General features: G+C 35.0%; 1 protein-coding gene across 3 annotated transcripts in view; it reads right to left on the bottom strand.

Moving 5' to 3' along the window:
• The window catches only part of LOC115209853 (leukocyte tyrosine kinase receptor-like), a 370,370-nt gene that overhangs the window by 44,731 nt on the left and 306,261 nt on the right, over window positions 1-19,378 (bottom strand). For all 3 annotated transcript variants that reach the window (XM_036501462.1, XM_036501463.1, XM_029778425.2), the window contains 2 exons: window positions 17,835-17,967; window positions 13,593-13,690 (listed from right to left, as the gene is read on the bottom strand). In XM_036501462.1, the coding sequence (XP_036357355.1) occupies window positions 13,593-13,690; window positions 17,835-17,967 (231 nt within the window). The remainder of the gene's footprint in view (window positions 1-13,592; window positions 13,691-17,834; window positions 17,968-19,378) is intronic.

The following is a 19,378-nucleotide window of genomic DNA, read 5'->3' as shown; positions in this document are numbered from 1 at the left end:
GTATATCCATAAATAAGTTCATTACTTGACCCTACCAGAGAGACGGGTTTCAGAGAGGGAAACTATATCAAGGGAATATTTCTGAGCTCTGCAATAATGCAGTACGCTTTTAGGGCCTCTTGTTTGAACCTATCTCAAGAAGTGTACGCACATTTCAACAACCGAAATTAAAGAGTTTATTTTTACTTTTTCTTGAAGATTATTTGACCACAGTGGCAGGACGGCGACCGGGTCCAGCCGGTGATACACTGGGACACCTGTCGAGCCAGACCTGTTCCCCTGACATTCCCAAGCCTTTTTTGCCATTTACTGGAACTGATTGAGACACTTTATAGTAAGTTACAAGTGCATTTTTAGGTTTCTGCCAACCAACCAATTGAGTGGTTTTACTAAGATTTTGAGTACAGGAGGTACCTGTGCAGACGAATAATTTTCAGTGGATGTAGCCAGCACTGCACTACCCCCACCTATTGGCCCCAAAAGAGTTTCACCGGTGTCACATGAAAATTGACAAAACCAGGAACTTCTGAGGGCTCACGTTTTATTTCGGAGATTTCCTTCTCCGAGGTAGATTACCAAACAAGGTTAAAGAGCTTCTACCTGCCCATGAGGCAAGCTATCCCATTACAGACACCAAACCGACACTCAGACACTCTATAAAGTGATCAAATATCTCAGGTGACCGAGGCGGAGTCGCTCATTCATGAAACGTACGAATGTGATTTGCAAAGTAACTAAGAATACCTAAAAAAGTAAAATATATGCTAAATATATTATATATATAATAGATATGTATATATCATTTTTATGTGAATATATGTATAATTTTATTTATATATATATATTTGTATATATCTATTATATATAATATATATATATTATATATATATCATTTTTATATCTTTTAATACATATATATATATTACATACAAACATGCATGCATACATATGTGTGTGTGTATTTGTGTATATACAAATAGTTTAGCTAAAGCGAATGTTCATAATAGTATATTGGAAAACGAAAATATTTCACTAATGTTTTATGTTTAGTTCTGCTTTGCATACACTTCCATTAGATTATATCCATTGTCATTTAGGTCCCCGTAACCTGGCGGTTCCACGAAAGAGAAGGGAATATAATAACTACCAATTTGAATAAAGAAAATAAGAACTGTGCTTTGATGCGTTCAATTAAAATTCTTCGTGGTGCCCCAGCATGACCACGGCCTAATTGCTGAAATATGGCTGCTGGGGCACCACTTTGAAGAATTTTAATTGAAGAAATCAAAGCACAGTTCTTATTTTCTTTGTTCACCTTGGTAGTTATTCTATTTCCATCTCTTTCGCGGAACCGCCAGGTTACGGGGACCTAAATGATAATGGATGTAATCTAATGGAAGGGTAAGCAAAGCAGAACTAAATCATTCAAGAAATCTTTGCATTTTACAAATATGCTATTACGAACAATAGCTTTAGCCAAACTATTTGTGTGTACACACACCCACACACACGTATATATATATATATATATTATATATATATATATATATATATATATATATATATAATATATATATATATATATATATATATATATATATAAATATATAGCCTTACATACATACATATATGCATATATCAACTTATTCTGTTCATAAATATTGCAATATAATAATATATAGGATATTAAGTGTTGCTAATAATTAAACTCATATACAGTACATATATTATAGGCTGCTTATCTAAAAGAATTTAACATATTCGAGATGTGTTCAAAAAAGTATCCGATTTTTTCCCTGCTAAAACTTATGCCCCATCGTCAAATTTCTTCAGGTGGGAAGTGACGCTACTCTTCCTGCGTATGTGTGAAAATTTTCATGCAAGTAGGCGCCGTTAGTTCCTGGCTGCTACGCCTAGAGTACAGACGTGAAAGAAGGAAGATAATTAGATAAAAGAAATAAATGGTTTCACAATATAGAACTCAGTGAAATAAAAGACGACAAATGTGATCGCGAGGCGTTTCTATATTATTTGTAATATATTTATGCGAAAACTGGTTATGTAAGATAATTATCTGATTGGAAAACAAACAGATAACTATTTGCGATATCTTTATTGAATGAAGTGGCATTTCTAAAATATGAAAAAGTAAAAGATAAATTAGATTTTGATCGAAATTGCTGTACAATTAAGCAGTTATATCTGCAACAAGGAGATTCGAAGTTACGAGGAGACAATGCGGGGGGGGGGTGAATTCTACTGTATCCCCGAGTCTAATAAGCTTATTAGTTTTTAGTGTCATTTGGTAGACGGAAGCTGTGAGGAATCCCATCAAAGGTACCGATCTGTATGCGTGCCCGTGTGGAATAGAGGACAATCCATGCGTCCTCTGAAAATACTTCGTGCTATTTCGATCTGTTTCAGCGGCCTCCTGTTACGTTTTGCTGTATTCATCTTGTGTTCCCATCCTAAGTCAATTAAATATATACCAGGCAAAATACTTAATTCGTTATAATCGACTAAAACTAGTGAAGACGAATCCCCAGTATGATCGGAATCCAATCAATGAAACTAGTGACATAAAATATAAAAATAATAAACCTATAAAATAATTATTTCTTTTTTCTTTTGTAGACGTTTAGTATAATCGAATAAATCTGTCATTGATAGAGGGATAACACTAGCCCTGGTAAATTTAGATATACAGATAAACGTAAAGATAATGTTTTTCCTGTTGTTTTGCTGCCACCAGCTTACAGCTGAAGCACCAATACACTTACTTCCTTACATTCAGAAGAGCAAGCGCCTCAGTCGCTATATTCTTCACCTCACGAAACAATTGAACTTATTCAACTCTTTAGAAACTATATTGAATTCAATTAAATCAACAACAGTGCATTCCTATTATAAAGAGCAGGCTTTAAATCCTTAGCATAAGCCCTTTTGCATTCGCTTAGATGTTCATTGCCACACAATTGCATCGTTGATAAAGATTGTTATCGTGGAGACTGGATAAAGCAAATTTGATTTTTTTTTATCGATGACCATGACTGTCGTTGTTATTTAACCGCGGGTCAGCTCTGATAGAGGATACTTGTCATCAAAAATGTAACTGTGGTGATCATACTTTTGAGATCAGACATAGTGTACGTTGACCACACTATCTATGTTTTAAATGATGACGTGTGTGTTACTGGATATTTTATGTTAAGTGAATTCAGGCATAAATGAAAATTTAAAAGGAGGGATTTTTTTAATCGATTAAGTTGACCAAGAACATGGCTGGTAATTCATTTCATCGTCCCCGGAGGGTGGAAAAGGAATATTAACTTTGGCGGGATTGGAATTCAGAATGTAAATAGCCAGAAAATATCCGGCAAGTCATCTGACCAAAGGTCTAAGGATCCTTCTAAGTCATTTTCTTTGATAGTTTCTGATATGGACACATGGCCAAAAGTTTATGGGTTGGGATTGTTCAATTATATCGATCCTAATACATGGCTGGTACCATATTATACACAGAAGGCTGAATGGTAAAGCTGACTTCCGACGGATTTGAACTTAAGTGAGAAAAGCTTGTGTATATTGGACATGTGCTGAATTACCGCCATTGAAACTTTTTCTTTTAAATTGTCATGAAATTTTGGCATAAAATGTTCTACTTTTTGCGACTTTGCATCCCCTCTATTAAAAAAAATTATTAAAAAATGATATGTACATTAATAACAAATCAAGTTTGTCAGTTTATACGCAAATTAAATGTGAAATTTATATCGGTTTATAAACAAGTTAAATATGAAATTTATTTTAAAATATTCTATTGGATATAAAGTCGTCAATAAACATTTCGTTAGCAAGTTTCATTGTTTCATTAAATATGCAAGAAAACTAATTTTATATTCAAGCATCAAATATGAAAATTTTCAACTTTTCAGTTGATCTAAGGATTCTACCAATCCATTTCTTTTGATAGTTTCTGACACAGGCGCATGACCAAAAGTCTATAATTATATTTTTTGTTTATGTGATAAGTTACCCCCGTCTCATAAAAGTATTAACAAATAGTTTATAAGTTAACTCTTTTCAGTCATTTGTTTGTGTGCTGCTCTCTATAGAGAGAATACCTGTAAAAATTGACAAAGTCGCTTGCAAAGAGTTTGTACTCTGTAATTTCATCTTGAATATACAGGGTAGTTCAAATGATTGGTACTTTAATGAATGAAGCTATTTTTTGAAAGTGAGACACATTAATCCAGGTAAAAAGCTCGGGTCAATAACACGTGAATATGGCAAATAGGTTCATTGAGTGTAACACCTAAGAATATTTCGTTTTGTACAAAGGTTTCTTTTGAACCATAGAGTATATTGGCCAAGATACTGGGGTAGGTGGCCAGGTCTTTCCCCTGGCCAGAGACGTTTAGCCAGCATACTTACCATATGCTGTTGCTACTCCCAGAACCACGGTGAGGAGAAGGACATCATGCTCGGAATGGTCAGTGGCAAGAGAAGAAGAGGCCGACCAAGGACCCGCTGGCATGACACCATCAAGAGTGACACAGAAATGGACATAGCCAATCTGAAAGAAGCCACCCAGGATAGAACTGGCTGGAGGACACTGATCCATCGAGTAACCGAGAGTCGACTTCGGCTGAGCGGATAGATAGATACAAAGGTTTCAAAATTCTCTGTTGCCATCAGTTGAGTCTGTATTGTCGATACAGATAATTAAGTTCTTGTTTTCCAAATGACATAACTGTTGACCGAAATAATATATATGCACAAATATTTTGCATTGGTTAGTACTTTCAAATTGGGTCACTATATCAAGGAATCTTTGATAACATCAAAAGAGTAGATTGGGTAATGAGAATGGATCCACTGTGCTGGTTACGGATAGGAACAGACACTTTCCTGTACATACAAGGCAGGATACAAAACTGCACTGAACCAACAGTGAGACAGGTGGAATCTCATGTCTCTCAGAGCATTGGTTGATAGCTTAAAGCCGGTGATAGGGAAAATGCAACAGACTTGTGTGAATCTAACTCCATTTATTTACTATATTATAGAGAAGAGAAAACTCTCTGCAGCTGGGATTAGAAAGAAGGAAAAAGAAAAGGGTTTCTCGCAGATTGTCCGAGGCAGTGAAATTAACCCATTTCTGGTACTGAAAAATATGTGTGGTCGTGACTAACTATCACTGCTAGCTCTTTAACTTAAGGGTGCTGTACCTTCTGGTTGGGTCACAAAGAAAAGTTGGACACCATCCGATAAACTCTCGTGACCCAAACCTACAATCAGCAGAAAGTGAACGAAAGGTTGTACAGTAGATGCACCAAATAGTTATTGCTTGGAAAAATATCATCCAAAACGAATAAATAGAAAATGTTTTGAATTTTGGCAGAAGGCTAGCAATTTTGGGGGAAGACAACAGGTCCATTATATGACTGGTACTTTAGTTTATCGATCTTGCAGGAATGAAAGCAAAATTCACCGAGGTGCTATTCGAAATAATATCCAAGGCGGCAAGCTGACAGAATCGTTAGCACGCCGAGCAAAATTTTTTCCAGCATTTAGTTAGTCTTTACGTTCTGAGTTCTCGGGGTCGATAAAATAACCACTAATTGAAGACTGGAGTGATATAACCAATTATTCCCCTGCCCCTGAATTTTAGGCCTAATGCCTAAAATAGAAAGGATTATTGTTATTATTATAATTATTATCATTATTATTATCATTATTACTATTATTATTATTATTGCCTTCTGATATCAGCACTGAAGGTATACCCCGTATCAACGAGGGAACTGAGTTGGGCTTCATCATTACCATAAAGTTTGAGGTCATCCATGAATAACAACTGGTTGACTTTTTGTTAGTGGCTTTTGAATACGTACTCAGCTTTTGCTTTCCTCAGAATCAGTATTAGTGGTATCAAGCACAGTACAAAGATCAATGGGGACAGGCAGTCCCCTTGGAAGATGCCCCTCCTAATTTCTCCTGTCCCTAAACTTCTTCCATATGCTGTCAGGTTCGTCCTCCAATTCGCCATATTATTATTATTATTATTATTATTATTATTATTATTATTATATTATTATTATTATCATTATTATTATTATTATTATCATTATTATTATTATTATTATTATCATTATTATTATTATTATTACTTTTTTTTCTTCTTTCAAATTTGCATCCATTTCTTGCCGAGTGTCTTCCCGACTCCTAGGGCAAAGAAACTCATAGTATACATTGGTAGGCCATTAAACCAAACTCAATAGTTCGTTCATTTCTTTTTTTTTTTAAGTTAAATTAAAATACATGAGCAGCAACAGTTCTCACATCGACAATGCTCTTCTCAATACGTGTGATGTACCAGTTAAGACAATCTTTTGCACTTCTTGCAGGGATGGTAAGCAGGGATCATTCTCATATAATTTTCGGTTCCCTTCTTGATCATTCCTAGTGCTCCTACGATCACTGGTATTGTAACCGCCTTGAGATGCCACATTTTCTCAATTTCAATGAGTAGGTCTTTATATTTTCTGAGCTTGTCAAACTCTTTCGCTGAGATATTATGATCACAGGGGATGTTCATGTCGATCAATAAGCAACTTTATTGTTTTGGTCTTTCACAACAATATCTGGTTTATTGGCCTTGATGGTTCGGTCTGTATGTACTGGAAAGTCCCACAGAATGGTTACATTTTCTCCTTCAGTTACAGCCTCAGGGTGGTGATTATACCACTTGTCGGCAGTTTTGATATTGTAATGCCGACTTATTAGCCAGTGGAGATATTGGCCAACTCTGTCATGTCTTAATTCATACTCCACTGGAGCTAAGACTTTACATCCAGAGATTAGGTGGTCCACTGTTTCAATCATGTCATTGCAGAATCGGCATTTTGGGTTCTGCTCCATTTTTCATCACATTGACTGGTAGTTCCGGTTAATAGGCTTTGATCTTGAGCAGCCAGGATGAAACCTTCGCTCTCTGCTTTTAGCCCTGAGCTCCGTAGCCACTGATGGGTTTGCTTCTGGTCAACATCAGCTTGTTTGCTGCGGGTCACATATTTGCCGTGCAGAGGTTTCTCCTCCCCCTATCAGCCAATTGCTCGTGCGCTTTTTTCGTTGCCATTATTTTCACCTTCTTTGCAACAATAATTGCCGTACTTCCCTCGGGTTGTTCTGTTTGGGTATCCTGCACGAGATCAATAGCAAATTTTTTGCTTTCCTTTATGATAGAATGAAGCTTCTTTCGTCTCTCGTGATTTTCCACGAGCTTTAGCATCCAGTCATTCGATATTTCGAGATATTTGGCCAGTCCAATTGTGGTTGTTTTGTAAGCTAGTTCAAATTGGATCAGGCCTCGACCTCCTTGGGCTCTGGGAAGGTAAAGGCGATCTACGTCTGCTTGGGTGGTGCATCCTATTACAACTCAGCAGCTGGCGTATTTTCCTATCTATATTTTTTACTTCACTCATATTCCAGTTCAACACATTGTAGCTATAAGTAACAACTGGAACTGCTAAGGAATTTATAGCTAACACCTTGTTACGTGCATTTAGTTCAGATTTCAGGACTGCACGAACTCTCCTATAACATTCCTTCCTGATCTTCTCTTTCATGCTTGCATGCTGAATACCAGAGCCTTCATTTACCCCTAAATATTTGTATATTTGTTCTTGCTCAAGCTCTCTTATGACTGTGTCAACATCTAACACGACTGAATTTGTGGTCTTCACTTTCCCTTTCTGGAAAGTGGCCTTGGCACATTTCTCAAGTCCAAACTCCATCCCGATGTCATCGCTGAATGCTTTCACAGTGCGCAATTGGCCTTCAAGTTCATTATTGTCTTTACCATAAAGTTTTAAGTCATCCATATAAAATAGATGGCTTATTTTTTTATTGGCAATTTTATACCCATACCCTGTTCTGTTTAATTCACTTGTAGGGGTATTAGGGCTATGCAGAATATAAAGGTGAAAGTGAGTCACCTTGAACATTCCACAGTTGATGTTTATATTTTCTGAGGCAAGTACTCCATTAGAGTGGTATAATTGGAGATTCGTATTCCACAACGACATATTGTGCTTCAGGAAGTTTGAAATCACAGGGGAAATTTGAAGATGTCCAGCGATCTCAAGATCCATGGATGCGGTATACTGTCGAAGGCCTTTTTATAGTCAATCCATGAGGTGCTGAGATTTCTGCGCTTGTTGTGGCAGTTCTCAAGGATCATACGATTGATAGCAGTGATCTTTGCATCCGTAAGAGCCTCGGCGGCACCCTTTTGTTCAATGGGGAAAATATCGTTCTTCTCCATGAATGCATATGTTTTCTCCGCCAGGATAGATGCTAGGATTTTATAAGTGGTGGATAGACAGGTTATAGGCCGATAGTTTTTTGGAAGGTTGGTTTCGTTATTCTTTGGGAGTAGGTAAGTAATGCCACTTGCTAACCATTCAGGTGTTTTCTTTGGGTCTCTCATAATTCCATTGAGCAGCTGAACTAGCTTACCGTGTGCGCATGGGAGCGATGCGAGCCAGAAATTCGGCACCCTATCTTTACCGGGGGATTTCCAATTATGGGTCTTCGTGAGTGCCTTTCTTAGGTCTGCTATTGTGATGTCTTCCCATGCTTGTTTTAAATTTTGGTAGGATCCTTCAGTTTGTATAATCCAGTCTGCATTTATGTTGTACGTCTTCTTGTCACTCCAAATACTTTTCCAAAAGTTTTGAACTTCTTCCATGGGAGGGGGGTCTTTAACGGTTACTTTCTCCTTCCCTATTTCTCTGTAGAATTTTTTGGCATTGGATGTGAACAGCTTATTTTGCTTGTAAAACTTGTTTCTCTTCTCAAATCTTCGTATTCTTTGGGCTTTTGCTTGGACTTTTTGTTTCAGCGTTCTTTTATTGATATCAGTTCTTTTCTTGGTGAGGATCCAAATTTTCTCTTCATCTTTCTTCCTGTCCTGGATCTTACATCATTTCCACATATTAGTTCATTAATATCGATATTTCCCCTCTCATAAATTCAATCTCTTTTTCAATTTTACTTCTCCAGGTTTGATTTCTTCCCAGGTTTGGTTTTCTTTGTTTTTTCGGGGGCATACAGCTGGTTTCAATTGCCCTAGCAGAAGCGTAAATAATTTCATTTAACTCAGTAACATCAGGTTTTAATTCTCGTATTATTTCATTTGTTACGTAGTTGCCAATTTGGATTTGTTTTTTATTTTGGTTTGTATTTGAGAGTTTATGAAGTGGTTCTCTATCATTCATACTTGTATGTCTTACAACTTCAAGTGTATTCAGGATTTTCTGCCTCATTTCTGCCATAGACTCTCTGTGTTCTTCAGCAAATGCGAGATCTTCAGTTACTGTTGTTTTTTTTTATTATTTTTATTATTATTATTATTGTTATTATTATTATCATTATTATTATTATTGCTACATTGTCGTGTCTTGAAAAAACATTTTGACTTGTAATCATATTAGTTTTCTCTAAAGTAAGAATATTTGCCTTAATCGTATTTCTTTTTCAAGATAGAAAAATACAGCTTGTTTATGCTTCTTCGTCGTTTAGGGGAAGACATTTTGTTGTTTCTATATTTAATTTGCCTTCGAGGCAAAAATAATTCCTGATGTAGCTGCACAGGCAATAGCGGGACATAATTTCTATAAGTTAGATAGTCAACATCTCCGTTTTGACGAGAGAAGAGGAAAGGAAATAACATCCTCTGGTGCATTGTAAACAATTTGCCCAAGCAACAGTAATAATACTAATAAAAACAATACAACTAATAACATGAAAACGTGATGATAGAGAAACAAAAACGTTAACTATAATGTGATAGCGTTAAAGCCGGCAGCAAAAAACAAAATATATGTGACAATACATACATACATACATACATACATACATACATACATACATACATACATACATATATACATATATATATATATATATATATTATATATATATATATATATATATATTATATATATATATATATATAATGCATATGTGTGGGTATTTGCGTAAGACGTATGCATATATTTGATACTTAATCATGTCACGGAAAAAGTGGTCAGCGGAGTGAAAGAAATATTTTTTCTGGAATAAATTAAGGAGAGAATTAAGAAACATAAAATAAGATTTCGTTGTATCCCCCGCGAGAAAACGGAATGGAAATTCATATGAAGAAGTAGGAATAGAAAAAAAAAGATTTTGGTTACATCTCTCACAAGGAATGCGAATATAAAATATATTCAAGAAGAAACTTTGGTAATATTATTAAAGAATCTAAGTCCACACAAAAAGTGTGGAAGAGTATCTTCTTTAGGTCAATAGAAGTTTTATTCCATTCCCAAGAATATTCGAATAAAAACGACACTACACTAACGCTGCTTTTGTTAGAAATACATGTAGTATAAATGTTATAGCAATTATAATAAGAGCACAAGTGAATCCATGATATGTAGTGACTTTCATAAATGATTTTGTAACAAGCTTGAGGTGAACATATATTCTGAAATAATGTGTTTCTAGAAGAATACAAGCTTAGGAACGAAGAATTCATTATTAGTAGTGGAAAGCAAATACTTTAAGATATTTCGTCTGTGGAAATGGAAGTTATTTAAAAGATCTCTACCGACAGAAGTAATTACAGTAACAAGCGCAAATGTGAGGTGAAGCTAGAACATTAGAAATGCCACCGTTGCCAGCAGATCGTTGGGCAAAATCAGAAGTCATAGTTGTACCCAGATAAAGTAAACACCAATCTTTTACTGAAACCCCCTCTCGAACACAGCACCAGTTCCAAATTCCGGCATCACTTCAGACACTAAGATGGATGAGTTGGAACTGGAACTTAAATTATATGTAGCGAATAGAAAAAGCTTGGAAAAATGAAGAAAATTTGAACAGGCAGAAAAATATAACAGGAAGAAGCTCGACAAAACCAAACAACACCAAAATAGATTTTCCTTCATTTATCTGTGGTTCTGTCAATACTTTCGAGAGTGGACGGATGGTCTTATGAAAGGAAACAATTATAAACATACCGAGTTCTCTTCCTCTGCGAGCCACTTTGGGCAAGTGTCATCTACTATAGCTGACCAATGCCTTGTGAGTTAATTTGTTATCCAGAAAACGTAAGGAAGCGCGTTGTAAAAATAACTATGTATGTTCATCTTTGTGTTTGTTTCCCTATCACTACCTAATAACCATTGTTAATATTTTTAGCATCCTCTTAAGCTAGCGGGTCGGCAGAAGAAACCGATAGAATATACCAAGTTTAAATAAGTACTGTGGCGATTCGTTCTAATAGTCTTCAAGAGAGTACACGAGCATGACCGCTGTTCAAAAACTGAAACAAATAAATGATGCAAGAAAAAAGTAGTGCTGCTGAAAGACTCACAATTCAAAGAAGAATAGGTTTCTTATCAGAATCAGTTAAGATGTATATCTAATAAATATATAAAAAATCAGATGCCTTCTTGTGATTATGAAACAGTTGACTTGCTCAGAGGGGACCCAACTTCTTATAGGGTTGTTCTGACATATCGAGGGTTTTGTTAAGTCCTTGTTGCCCGCTCGCTCTACTTTCAGTTTAAACCATGCTGTTAGCTGGCTTGCGTAAATTTGTGTGTCTAGATAATCAAGTTTATTCTGGAATCTATGTTCTCTTCCGAATGACCCAAGATTAATTTAGACGCAGCAGGTGTTAGCGAGATTAAAGTTTGCAGGACGTCAGCACTCGTAAACCTTCATGTTGTCCAGAGACATATAACCTAGAGATCAGACTTCATAAAATATGAAAGCATTCATGACAATGTCAAAGGGAAGTAAATAAATATTGGTGTAATATTAATGAAATTCTAAGTTGGTTTTATCTTCCATATATTTCATCGAAGAAATGCGGTGTGTATAACTATAAAATGATGTCACAAGATGACGTTCGCATTACTTAGACGAGCTTATTACCATACCTATACCAGCTTACATAATCTTTCGGCCTCCTCAAACTACAATGTCATTCAGCTGCGATTTACACGTATAAATCTAAATATGAAACGAAGACGTAATTTATTATAGATACAACATTTATATTATTGGTTAAGATAGTTGACTGCTAAATAATCGAACGAAATAAAAGGTATAACCTATTATAAATGCATCTGCATCATTTATATTATACCCAATACAACTAAGAATTATACATATATATGTACGTGTGTTTGTGTGTGTATGTGTGTGTGTACATATATTTGTATACACGTACTCAAATACTATACATAGGTATGTAACATATATAAATATATAGGGTACAAATAATATATTGGATCATACATTATAATGGTGCACCCCGGTATACTGGTGGTACATAAAGTCTATCTAGGTACGCCACGGATTTTGAAAATTACAAATCCATAATCTTGAAACATGCATTATTTATAATTTCGTAATAATCAAACAGAATTTATTAAAGAGTAAATGAAGCAGTAGTTTCTTATGCTTTTTCTAAATTCTTTGCTGTTTATATTACTTTCTATGTTAAGTAGCTCAGTAAAATTATACTTACTGGACCAGCGTGTTTTGAAGCCAAAAGGATCATGAATTACTAGAATATATCAATATTAGTATGGCTTCCACTTTATCCATCAATAAGACCCAACAAACTATATTAAAGTAAACTATTAGACTATAATCTTACTCTATAGCGAAACCAATATACTCAAAATAAAATACCTTCATGATATAGTTAGCTTCTTGAAGTAGTTAGCTTCGTGAGACAATAATATCCGATTCACATGCTTTCAATCACAATGAAACAACCGGATACATGTATAACATTATTGAATAACATCCGTTAGGCGCTGTCCATTCCATTCAGTCCAAATAAAAAAAATATTATGTAGAGACAAACAACAACAGCACAGTTGTTAATCCCCAATATTCTACTAGATTGCTCATTACCGCCGGCTTAATGAGACGATCAAGAAATGTGCTCATAGGAGGGAGACTGCCATGTCAACCTCCACAATTTTAGCAGTAAACTTTCTCCCACACAATCTAAATACAAAAAAGTTACTATGCAAATTTGTTCCTGGAGAGTTGACTGAGAAAGCGACATCAAAACACTGGGATCGCAGAATTAAAAGAACATTGATAATTAGTGTATTAACCATCATTAATGCTTGTGAGACCCGCAAGCCTTCGTTTAATGCATTAGTGATGGTAGTAAACGTTTGTTCAAGGAATAAGTGACGCTCACTTAATGCATTGATGATGATTTATACACGATGAAATTATATTTTGTATTAATATCATCGACATATTGGCATTTCTGTGACTAGGTAGGTACAAAAAGTTCCATATTCCAGGTGAGACGAAAATACCAGTTGCGTCTTCAATGCTTTACCAAGATATACTATTGTAGATGGAGGGACATTGCTCATGTTAAGAATTGAAGCAGTATCGCAGGATTGGCTCACTTGCATTTTAATTTTATGACATCTGCGTCATTAATATTTTATATCATTATATTCATTATGAACATTCTGCGCAAAATTCATTCTTACCTGTGTATAAAATGTTGTTCTTCTAAATATTGACATCCCTTGGCAATATCAGTCGCAATTTTGACCATTTGAAGAACACTCACACGCGAAGGTTCATTCTGCAAGATATGAAGAAAATAATTATGACCATGATAATTGGTTAAGTCTATTACGTTTGGTAACAGAGAACGTTGGACTAATAGTAAATACATTGGGCAAAAGGTATTTTGTCCTGTAGAGTACTGCTTATATCACTGCATTATGTTCTAAATAATGTTTATAATAGTGAAGAATATAATTTTTATGAACCTGTTTCAAAATAAATATGTACATACTGACACATCAGACATATGCGTGTGTCCGTGAGAGAGAGGGGGGGAGAGAGAGAGAGAGAGAATGAGGGATTGTGTGCGTGTATGTTTGAAAGAATAACAGAGGGTCGTTGGCCACTTTTCAGCGGTGGTACCCCAGCATGGCCGCGGCCTTCGGGCTAAAACATTTTTAAGGATTTAAGGATATGAGTGATATTTCAAAATATTCATTGCAACAGGAGTTTCAATAAGTCTTATGTAGTATTGTAATAACATTTAAAAATATGTTGTTATAATTGATATTGTACATAACGCGGCGAGCTGGCAGAATCATTGGCGATGTCCTACGTTTATGTTCTGCCGAGTTCAACTCTGTTTTTTACTCTTTCAGGATCGATAACTTGAAGTACCATTCTTGTACTTGGGTTGAAGTAATCAACTAACCCCTCCCACTAAACTGCTGACTTTGTGCCAAAATTTAAAGCCATGATTATATGGTACACACGAATCATATCAGGTGGGTTTTAAGAAAAATAATTCAGTTTACGTTGAAGGTTCAATGGAAACAAAAAAAAGTAGAATAAAATGAAGACATATAAAGACGGGAGAAATGAAAGATACGAAAGATTAATAATAAAGAATAAAAATATAGGTTTTGTCGTGCCAAATCACAAAATCATAGCTTCTCCAGACCAATCAGGTATCAGAGATATCGGGTCAGACGGGGTTGAGGTTTCTTATCGATTCATTCCTGCGTTGATGAGTACAGAATTCCCGTTAACGCAAAGCATCCGGATGAGAGAAGACCATATTATTGATAGTACTGTATGACTAAATGGGCTTTAAAGTTGCTCCCCATTTACTCGTGTAGATCTATGAAAGTATTTTGTACTCGGTTAATCAAACCAACGATGCATTCGTCAATGGATTAACCATTCTCATTTAAATGACCAGGCCACTAAGAGCTACTTTCAGGGGTAAAATTAAACGAAAAACATATGCAGTTAGTCAACATAGCTTTGGATGGAACTGTTATCATTGGCTCCCTTACTAATATCAAATCGACTGAAAATAATTAACACCGATTATTCAGTGCTGTAATTAAAAAGACCCATGATCGACTTGCAATGCTGTAGAAATGGAAGGCAATATGGCAGAAAATAAAACTGTATTAAGACGGTGAGCTGACAGAATTAATGCTTAGCGGTATTTCGTCCGACTTGACATTGAGTTCAAATTCTGCCGAGACCAACTTTGCCTTTCATCGTTTCGTTGGTCAATAAGCATCAGTCGAGCACTGGGGTCGATGTAATTGACTTACTCCTCCCCAGAAATTTCAGGCCTTGTGCTTATGGTAGAAAAATTTATATAAAACTATATATTTCCCAGTTATTGTGTTCTTTCCTTCTATTCCATCACATCTAACAGCTGCATAAGTGTAAGTGAAAAATAATTTGTTTATTTGACTGCCTGAAGATAATACAATTTCCATAGTTGTAATTTATATTTCAGTTGAAATGAAATTTATGATTGACACATAAAAATCAAGAAAACACTTAACAGTATTACTTCAAATAAGAGTGTTACTCGTCATATGAGGAAATGTACTTTAGTCAGTCTGTGTAATATAACAAGATATGGCATACATAAAAGAATTATAATTTAACGCCTAAGAATTTTCTTGATATAAAATGATGAATTGAATACTAATTTTCTAAAGAAAATTCTTTATTACTTTTAATGTACGTCATAAAAGATTCAACCGTAGATATCTGATCGTTCTTGTATATTGTTATCGGAGAAAATTTCCTCCCTTTAGGCTGTTTTCATAACATGTGATTCACGTGTGTAATGACACTTCAGGATACCACAATCTTTCGACTTTATTGTTTCCATAATCAAAGAGATTTACGTTCGAATGTGCCAGAAACTATTGAGAATGAAGAGATACATGATTGTTTTGGTTCTCACTGTTTTGCGTGGACTTTAAGGGATAGTGTCTGTTTGACAGACATCTGCATGCATCAGAAAATAATTTACTTGCTGATTTCTATAAACAAGAACCTGTAGAATTGTTAGACTCATCGGCACCAAGGGGCAACTTCGGCTGAGAAAACACAGAATAAGGTAAAAACAAGTAAAAAAACATGGAAACCGTTGGGTATTACAGTCCCCTTACACCGGTGATTTGCATAAGTTATGAATACAGTCCGTTTAAAGGAATATATTCTCTGACGACGAAAATAACAACGATCAGATATTGACTTTCGAATTTGCTGAAACGTATTCAGAATGAACAGATAAGTTTTTGCTTGGGTTCTTGCTGTTCTGGGCGCGGCTATTGAACGGTGGTGATATACATGTATAAACAGAAAGATTGAGAGACACGGTTGACATAAACACTTTAGCTCTCCTCATATGCATAAAGGGTATTATGCTCATATAAACAGTGGTAGAAAGAGAGGGAATAGGTAAAGGAAGGAAGAAAAGTCTGGAAAACGAGAGAAACATTACAATGTCTGATATTGAATAAGTCAGCGTCGACCAGTGACACCAAAGTTCGCAGGACCAAGGTATCTATGCCAAAAATTCTTACACACTTTGTGTCCACTACACCAATTACATAAGAATGAAAATTCTCGTTTGTATATTTGCAATAAATATATGTTACTTTTCTAAAATGTATCAACATAATAGCAATTTTGCAATCTGCTCCATTGAAAAACTTATCATTGTACAATTGCATTCATATATAAATATCTAGATATATGTACAGAAAGATACTTATAGAAGTAATTTATAGACTGAAAATTCATTTCGAAAGTACTTGAAAGTTTACGGAAGAGAAATTTGACATATATTACCAATCTGTAATCATTTGTGCATGATTCTTTATATTTTATGACAAGTAACTTATTTTCTACGATGGTATCTTCATCGATTTAATATAAGATGCCGGCGATAAATGGAAATGGAGAATTATAATCATGAGCGACGTTTAAGTATTTACTCATTCGAAGAGTTTTTACACATTGCCTGTGACGAAGCCTACTATGTGCCCTCATCCGGCGCCTCACATATTAACACACTCTGTATTTCGCTGTTACTCTTCCTCACTTCCACCTATAAGATGCGACTTTACATTGTTTGCATTGCACCCCAGTGTTCAACTGGTATTTACTATATCGACCCTCAAAGGATGAAAGGCAAAGTCGACCTCGGCTGAATTTAACTCAGAATGCAGCAACGGGCGAATTACCGCTAAGCATTTCGTCCAACGATTTTGCCCGCTCACCACCTTAATAATAATGATAATAATAATAATAATAATAATAATAATAATAATAATAGTAATAGTAATAGTAATAATAATAATAATAATAATAATAATAATAATAATAATAATAATAATAATAATAAAAGTCAATGGAAAAAGGATATATGTATTTGCATTAGGACCCCTTCACATCGAAGACCGGTGATTGCTGATGACGGGTAAATAACCAGACACCCGGGTCCGTGCGTATCACGTCAGGTTGACGATGGGAAGGATGGCTTTCCTTTGCAAATACCGATAGGACACAGAAAGTGTGTCAATAGCCAACTGGAGAAGATGTTCTCCCGGGGCTACAAACTACAGTAACATCCACCCTTAGTGGTTAGCCCCATTTAGATGGCAAATATACTTCACATTGTCGTGCAGTTACTGTTTATACCTCGTTCAGAGATTTATTGTTAATAATAATAATAATAATAATAATAATAATAATAATAATAATAATGATGATGATGATGATGATAATAATGATAATAATAATAATAATAATAATAATATAATAATAATAATAATAATAATAATAATAATATAATAATGCAATTAATATGATGACCTGGAAGAAATATTTATAAATCAGAGAGAAACAAATGAACATAGAATAAATACAGTACGTACAGTCTTTGGTCTGGACTCAAAGAGAAACTCCTTTAAACTTCCTCCTTCCAGGAGCTCTAAAATGATGTAATGTGGTCGAACATTATCAAAACAAACACCCAAGAACTTGACAATATTCGGATGTTCAAACTTACTAGAGATAAAAAGAAAAAAGAAGTGAAAACAATATATATTGGTTTTAATTTTGAGATAAGACGAGCAACTGTGGTGGAAGTGAGTTGATCGATTAATTAGAACCTAGTTATTGGCTGGTTTTCTGTTATCTTGACAATAGAGAGATGAATGGCAAAGTTGACTTCGGCGACACTTAAATTCAGAACGTACACGATCGTAATATATATCCAAAAGTATTCTGTCCAACATCCTAACGATTTTCGTTATATATATATATATATATATATATATATATATACTCTTTTACTCTTTTACTTGTTTCAGTCATTTGACTGCGGCCATGCTTGAGCACCACCTTTTTTTTTAGTCGAGCAAATCGACCCCGGGACTTATTCTTTGTAAGCCCAGTACTTATTCTATCGGTCTCTTTTGCCGAACCGCTAAGTGACGGGGACGTAAACACAACAGCATCGGTTGTCAAGCAATGCTAAGGGGACAAACACAGACACACAAACACACACACACATACATATATATATATATATATATATACGACAGGCTTCTTTCAGTTTCCGTCTACCAAATCCACTCACAAGGCATTGGTCGGCCCGGGGCTATAGCAGAAGACACTTGCCCAAGATGCCACGCAGTGGGACTGAACCCGGAACCATGTGGTTGGTTAACAAGCTACTTACCACACAGCCACTCCTAGGGAGTTAATACAATTATATACATATGTACATTATTAATTGCCTATACATTTTTATAGCATGCTGACTACTTGATAAGAATCATTAACCTGAGATTTAACCTTATAGTCTTTTATGTATAAATAAATAATATATACATACATACATGCATACATACATACGTATATATATATATATATATACATACATATATATATATATATATATATATATATATATATATATTATATATATATATATATAAGGATAAGAGTGATACTCAAATACCGATCTTATCAGGTGGTCAGCATGGGAATAAAAACCTTCAAAGGTAATAATTATTTAAAATTATAATTTAGGGTATCTAAGAGATACCACCACACTGGAAGTAGCAGTCAAAACTTGACTCTAAAATCACATTAAATGTTCATACAGCACCAGGAGAGAAGACAAAAATACAAAATAAACTAGCAAAAAAATTACTGGGTAATTCCAGATCCCGGACGTCTGGCTTTGCATAAGAAATGCTCTGTCTCCAACTGTGGAATATACTCAGATAGCACATAAATACAAATATATATACAACATATAATGTACTTATATATACTAACGTATACATACATATATATATATATATATATGCACGTATGCACACGACCAGTTTAAATTGTCCGCCTAAAACTCCTTGTGCGATATGATCAAAATATCACCGCAGTGAATATAATGGCGAAATACATATAA

The sequence above is a fragment of the Octopus sinensis genome, linkage group LG3, assembly GCF_006345805.1.
Source record: "Octopus sinensis linkage group LG3, ASM634580v1, whole genome shotgun sequence".
NCBI lineage: Eukaryota > Metazoa > Mollusca > Cephalopoda > Octopoda > Octopodidae > Octopus > Octopus sinensis.
The sequence above is the reverse complement of the archived record's forward strand: the minus strand, read 5'-3'. Positions and strand labels throughout refer to the sequence as shown.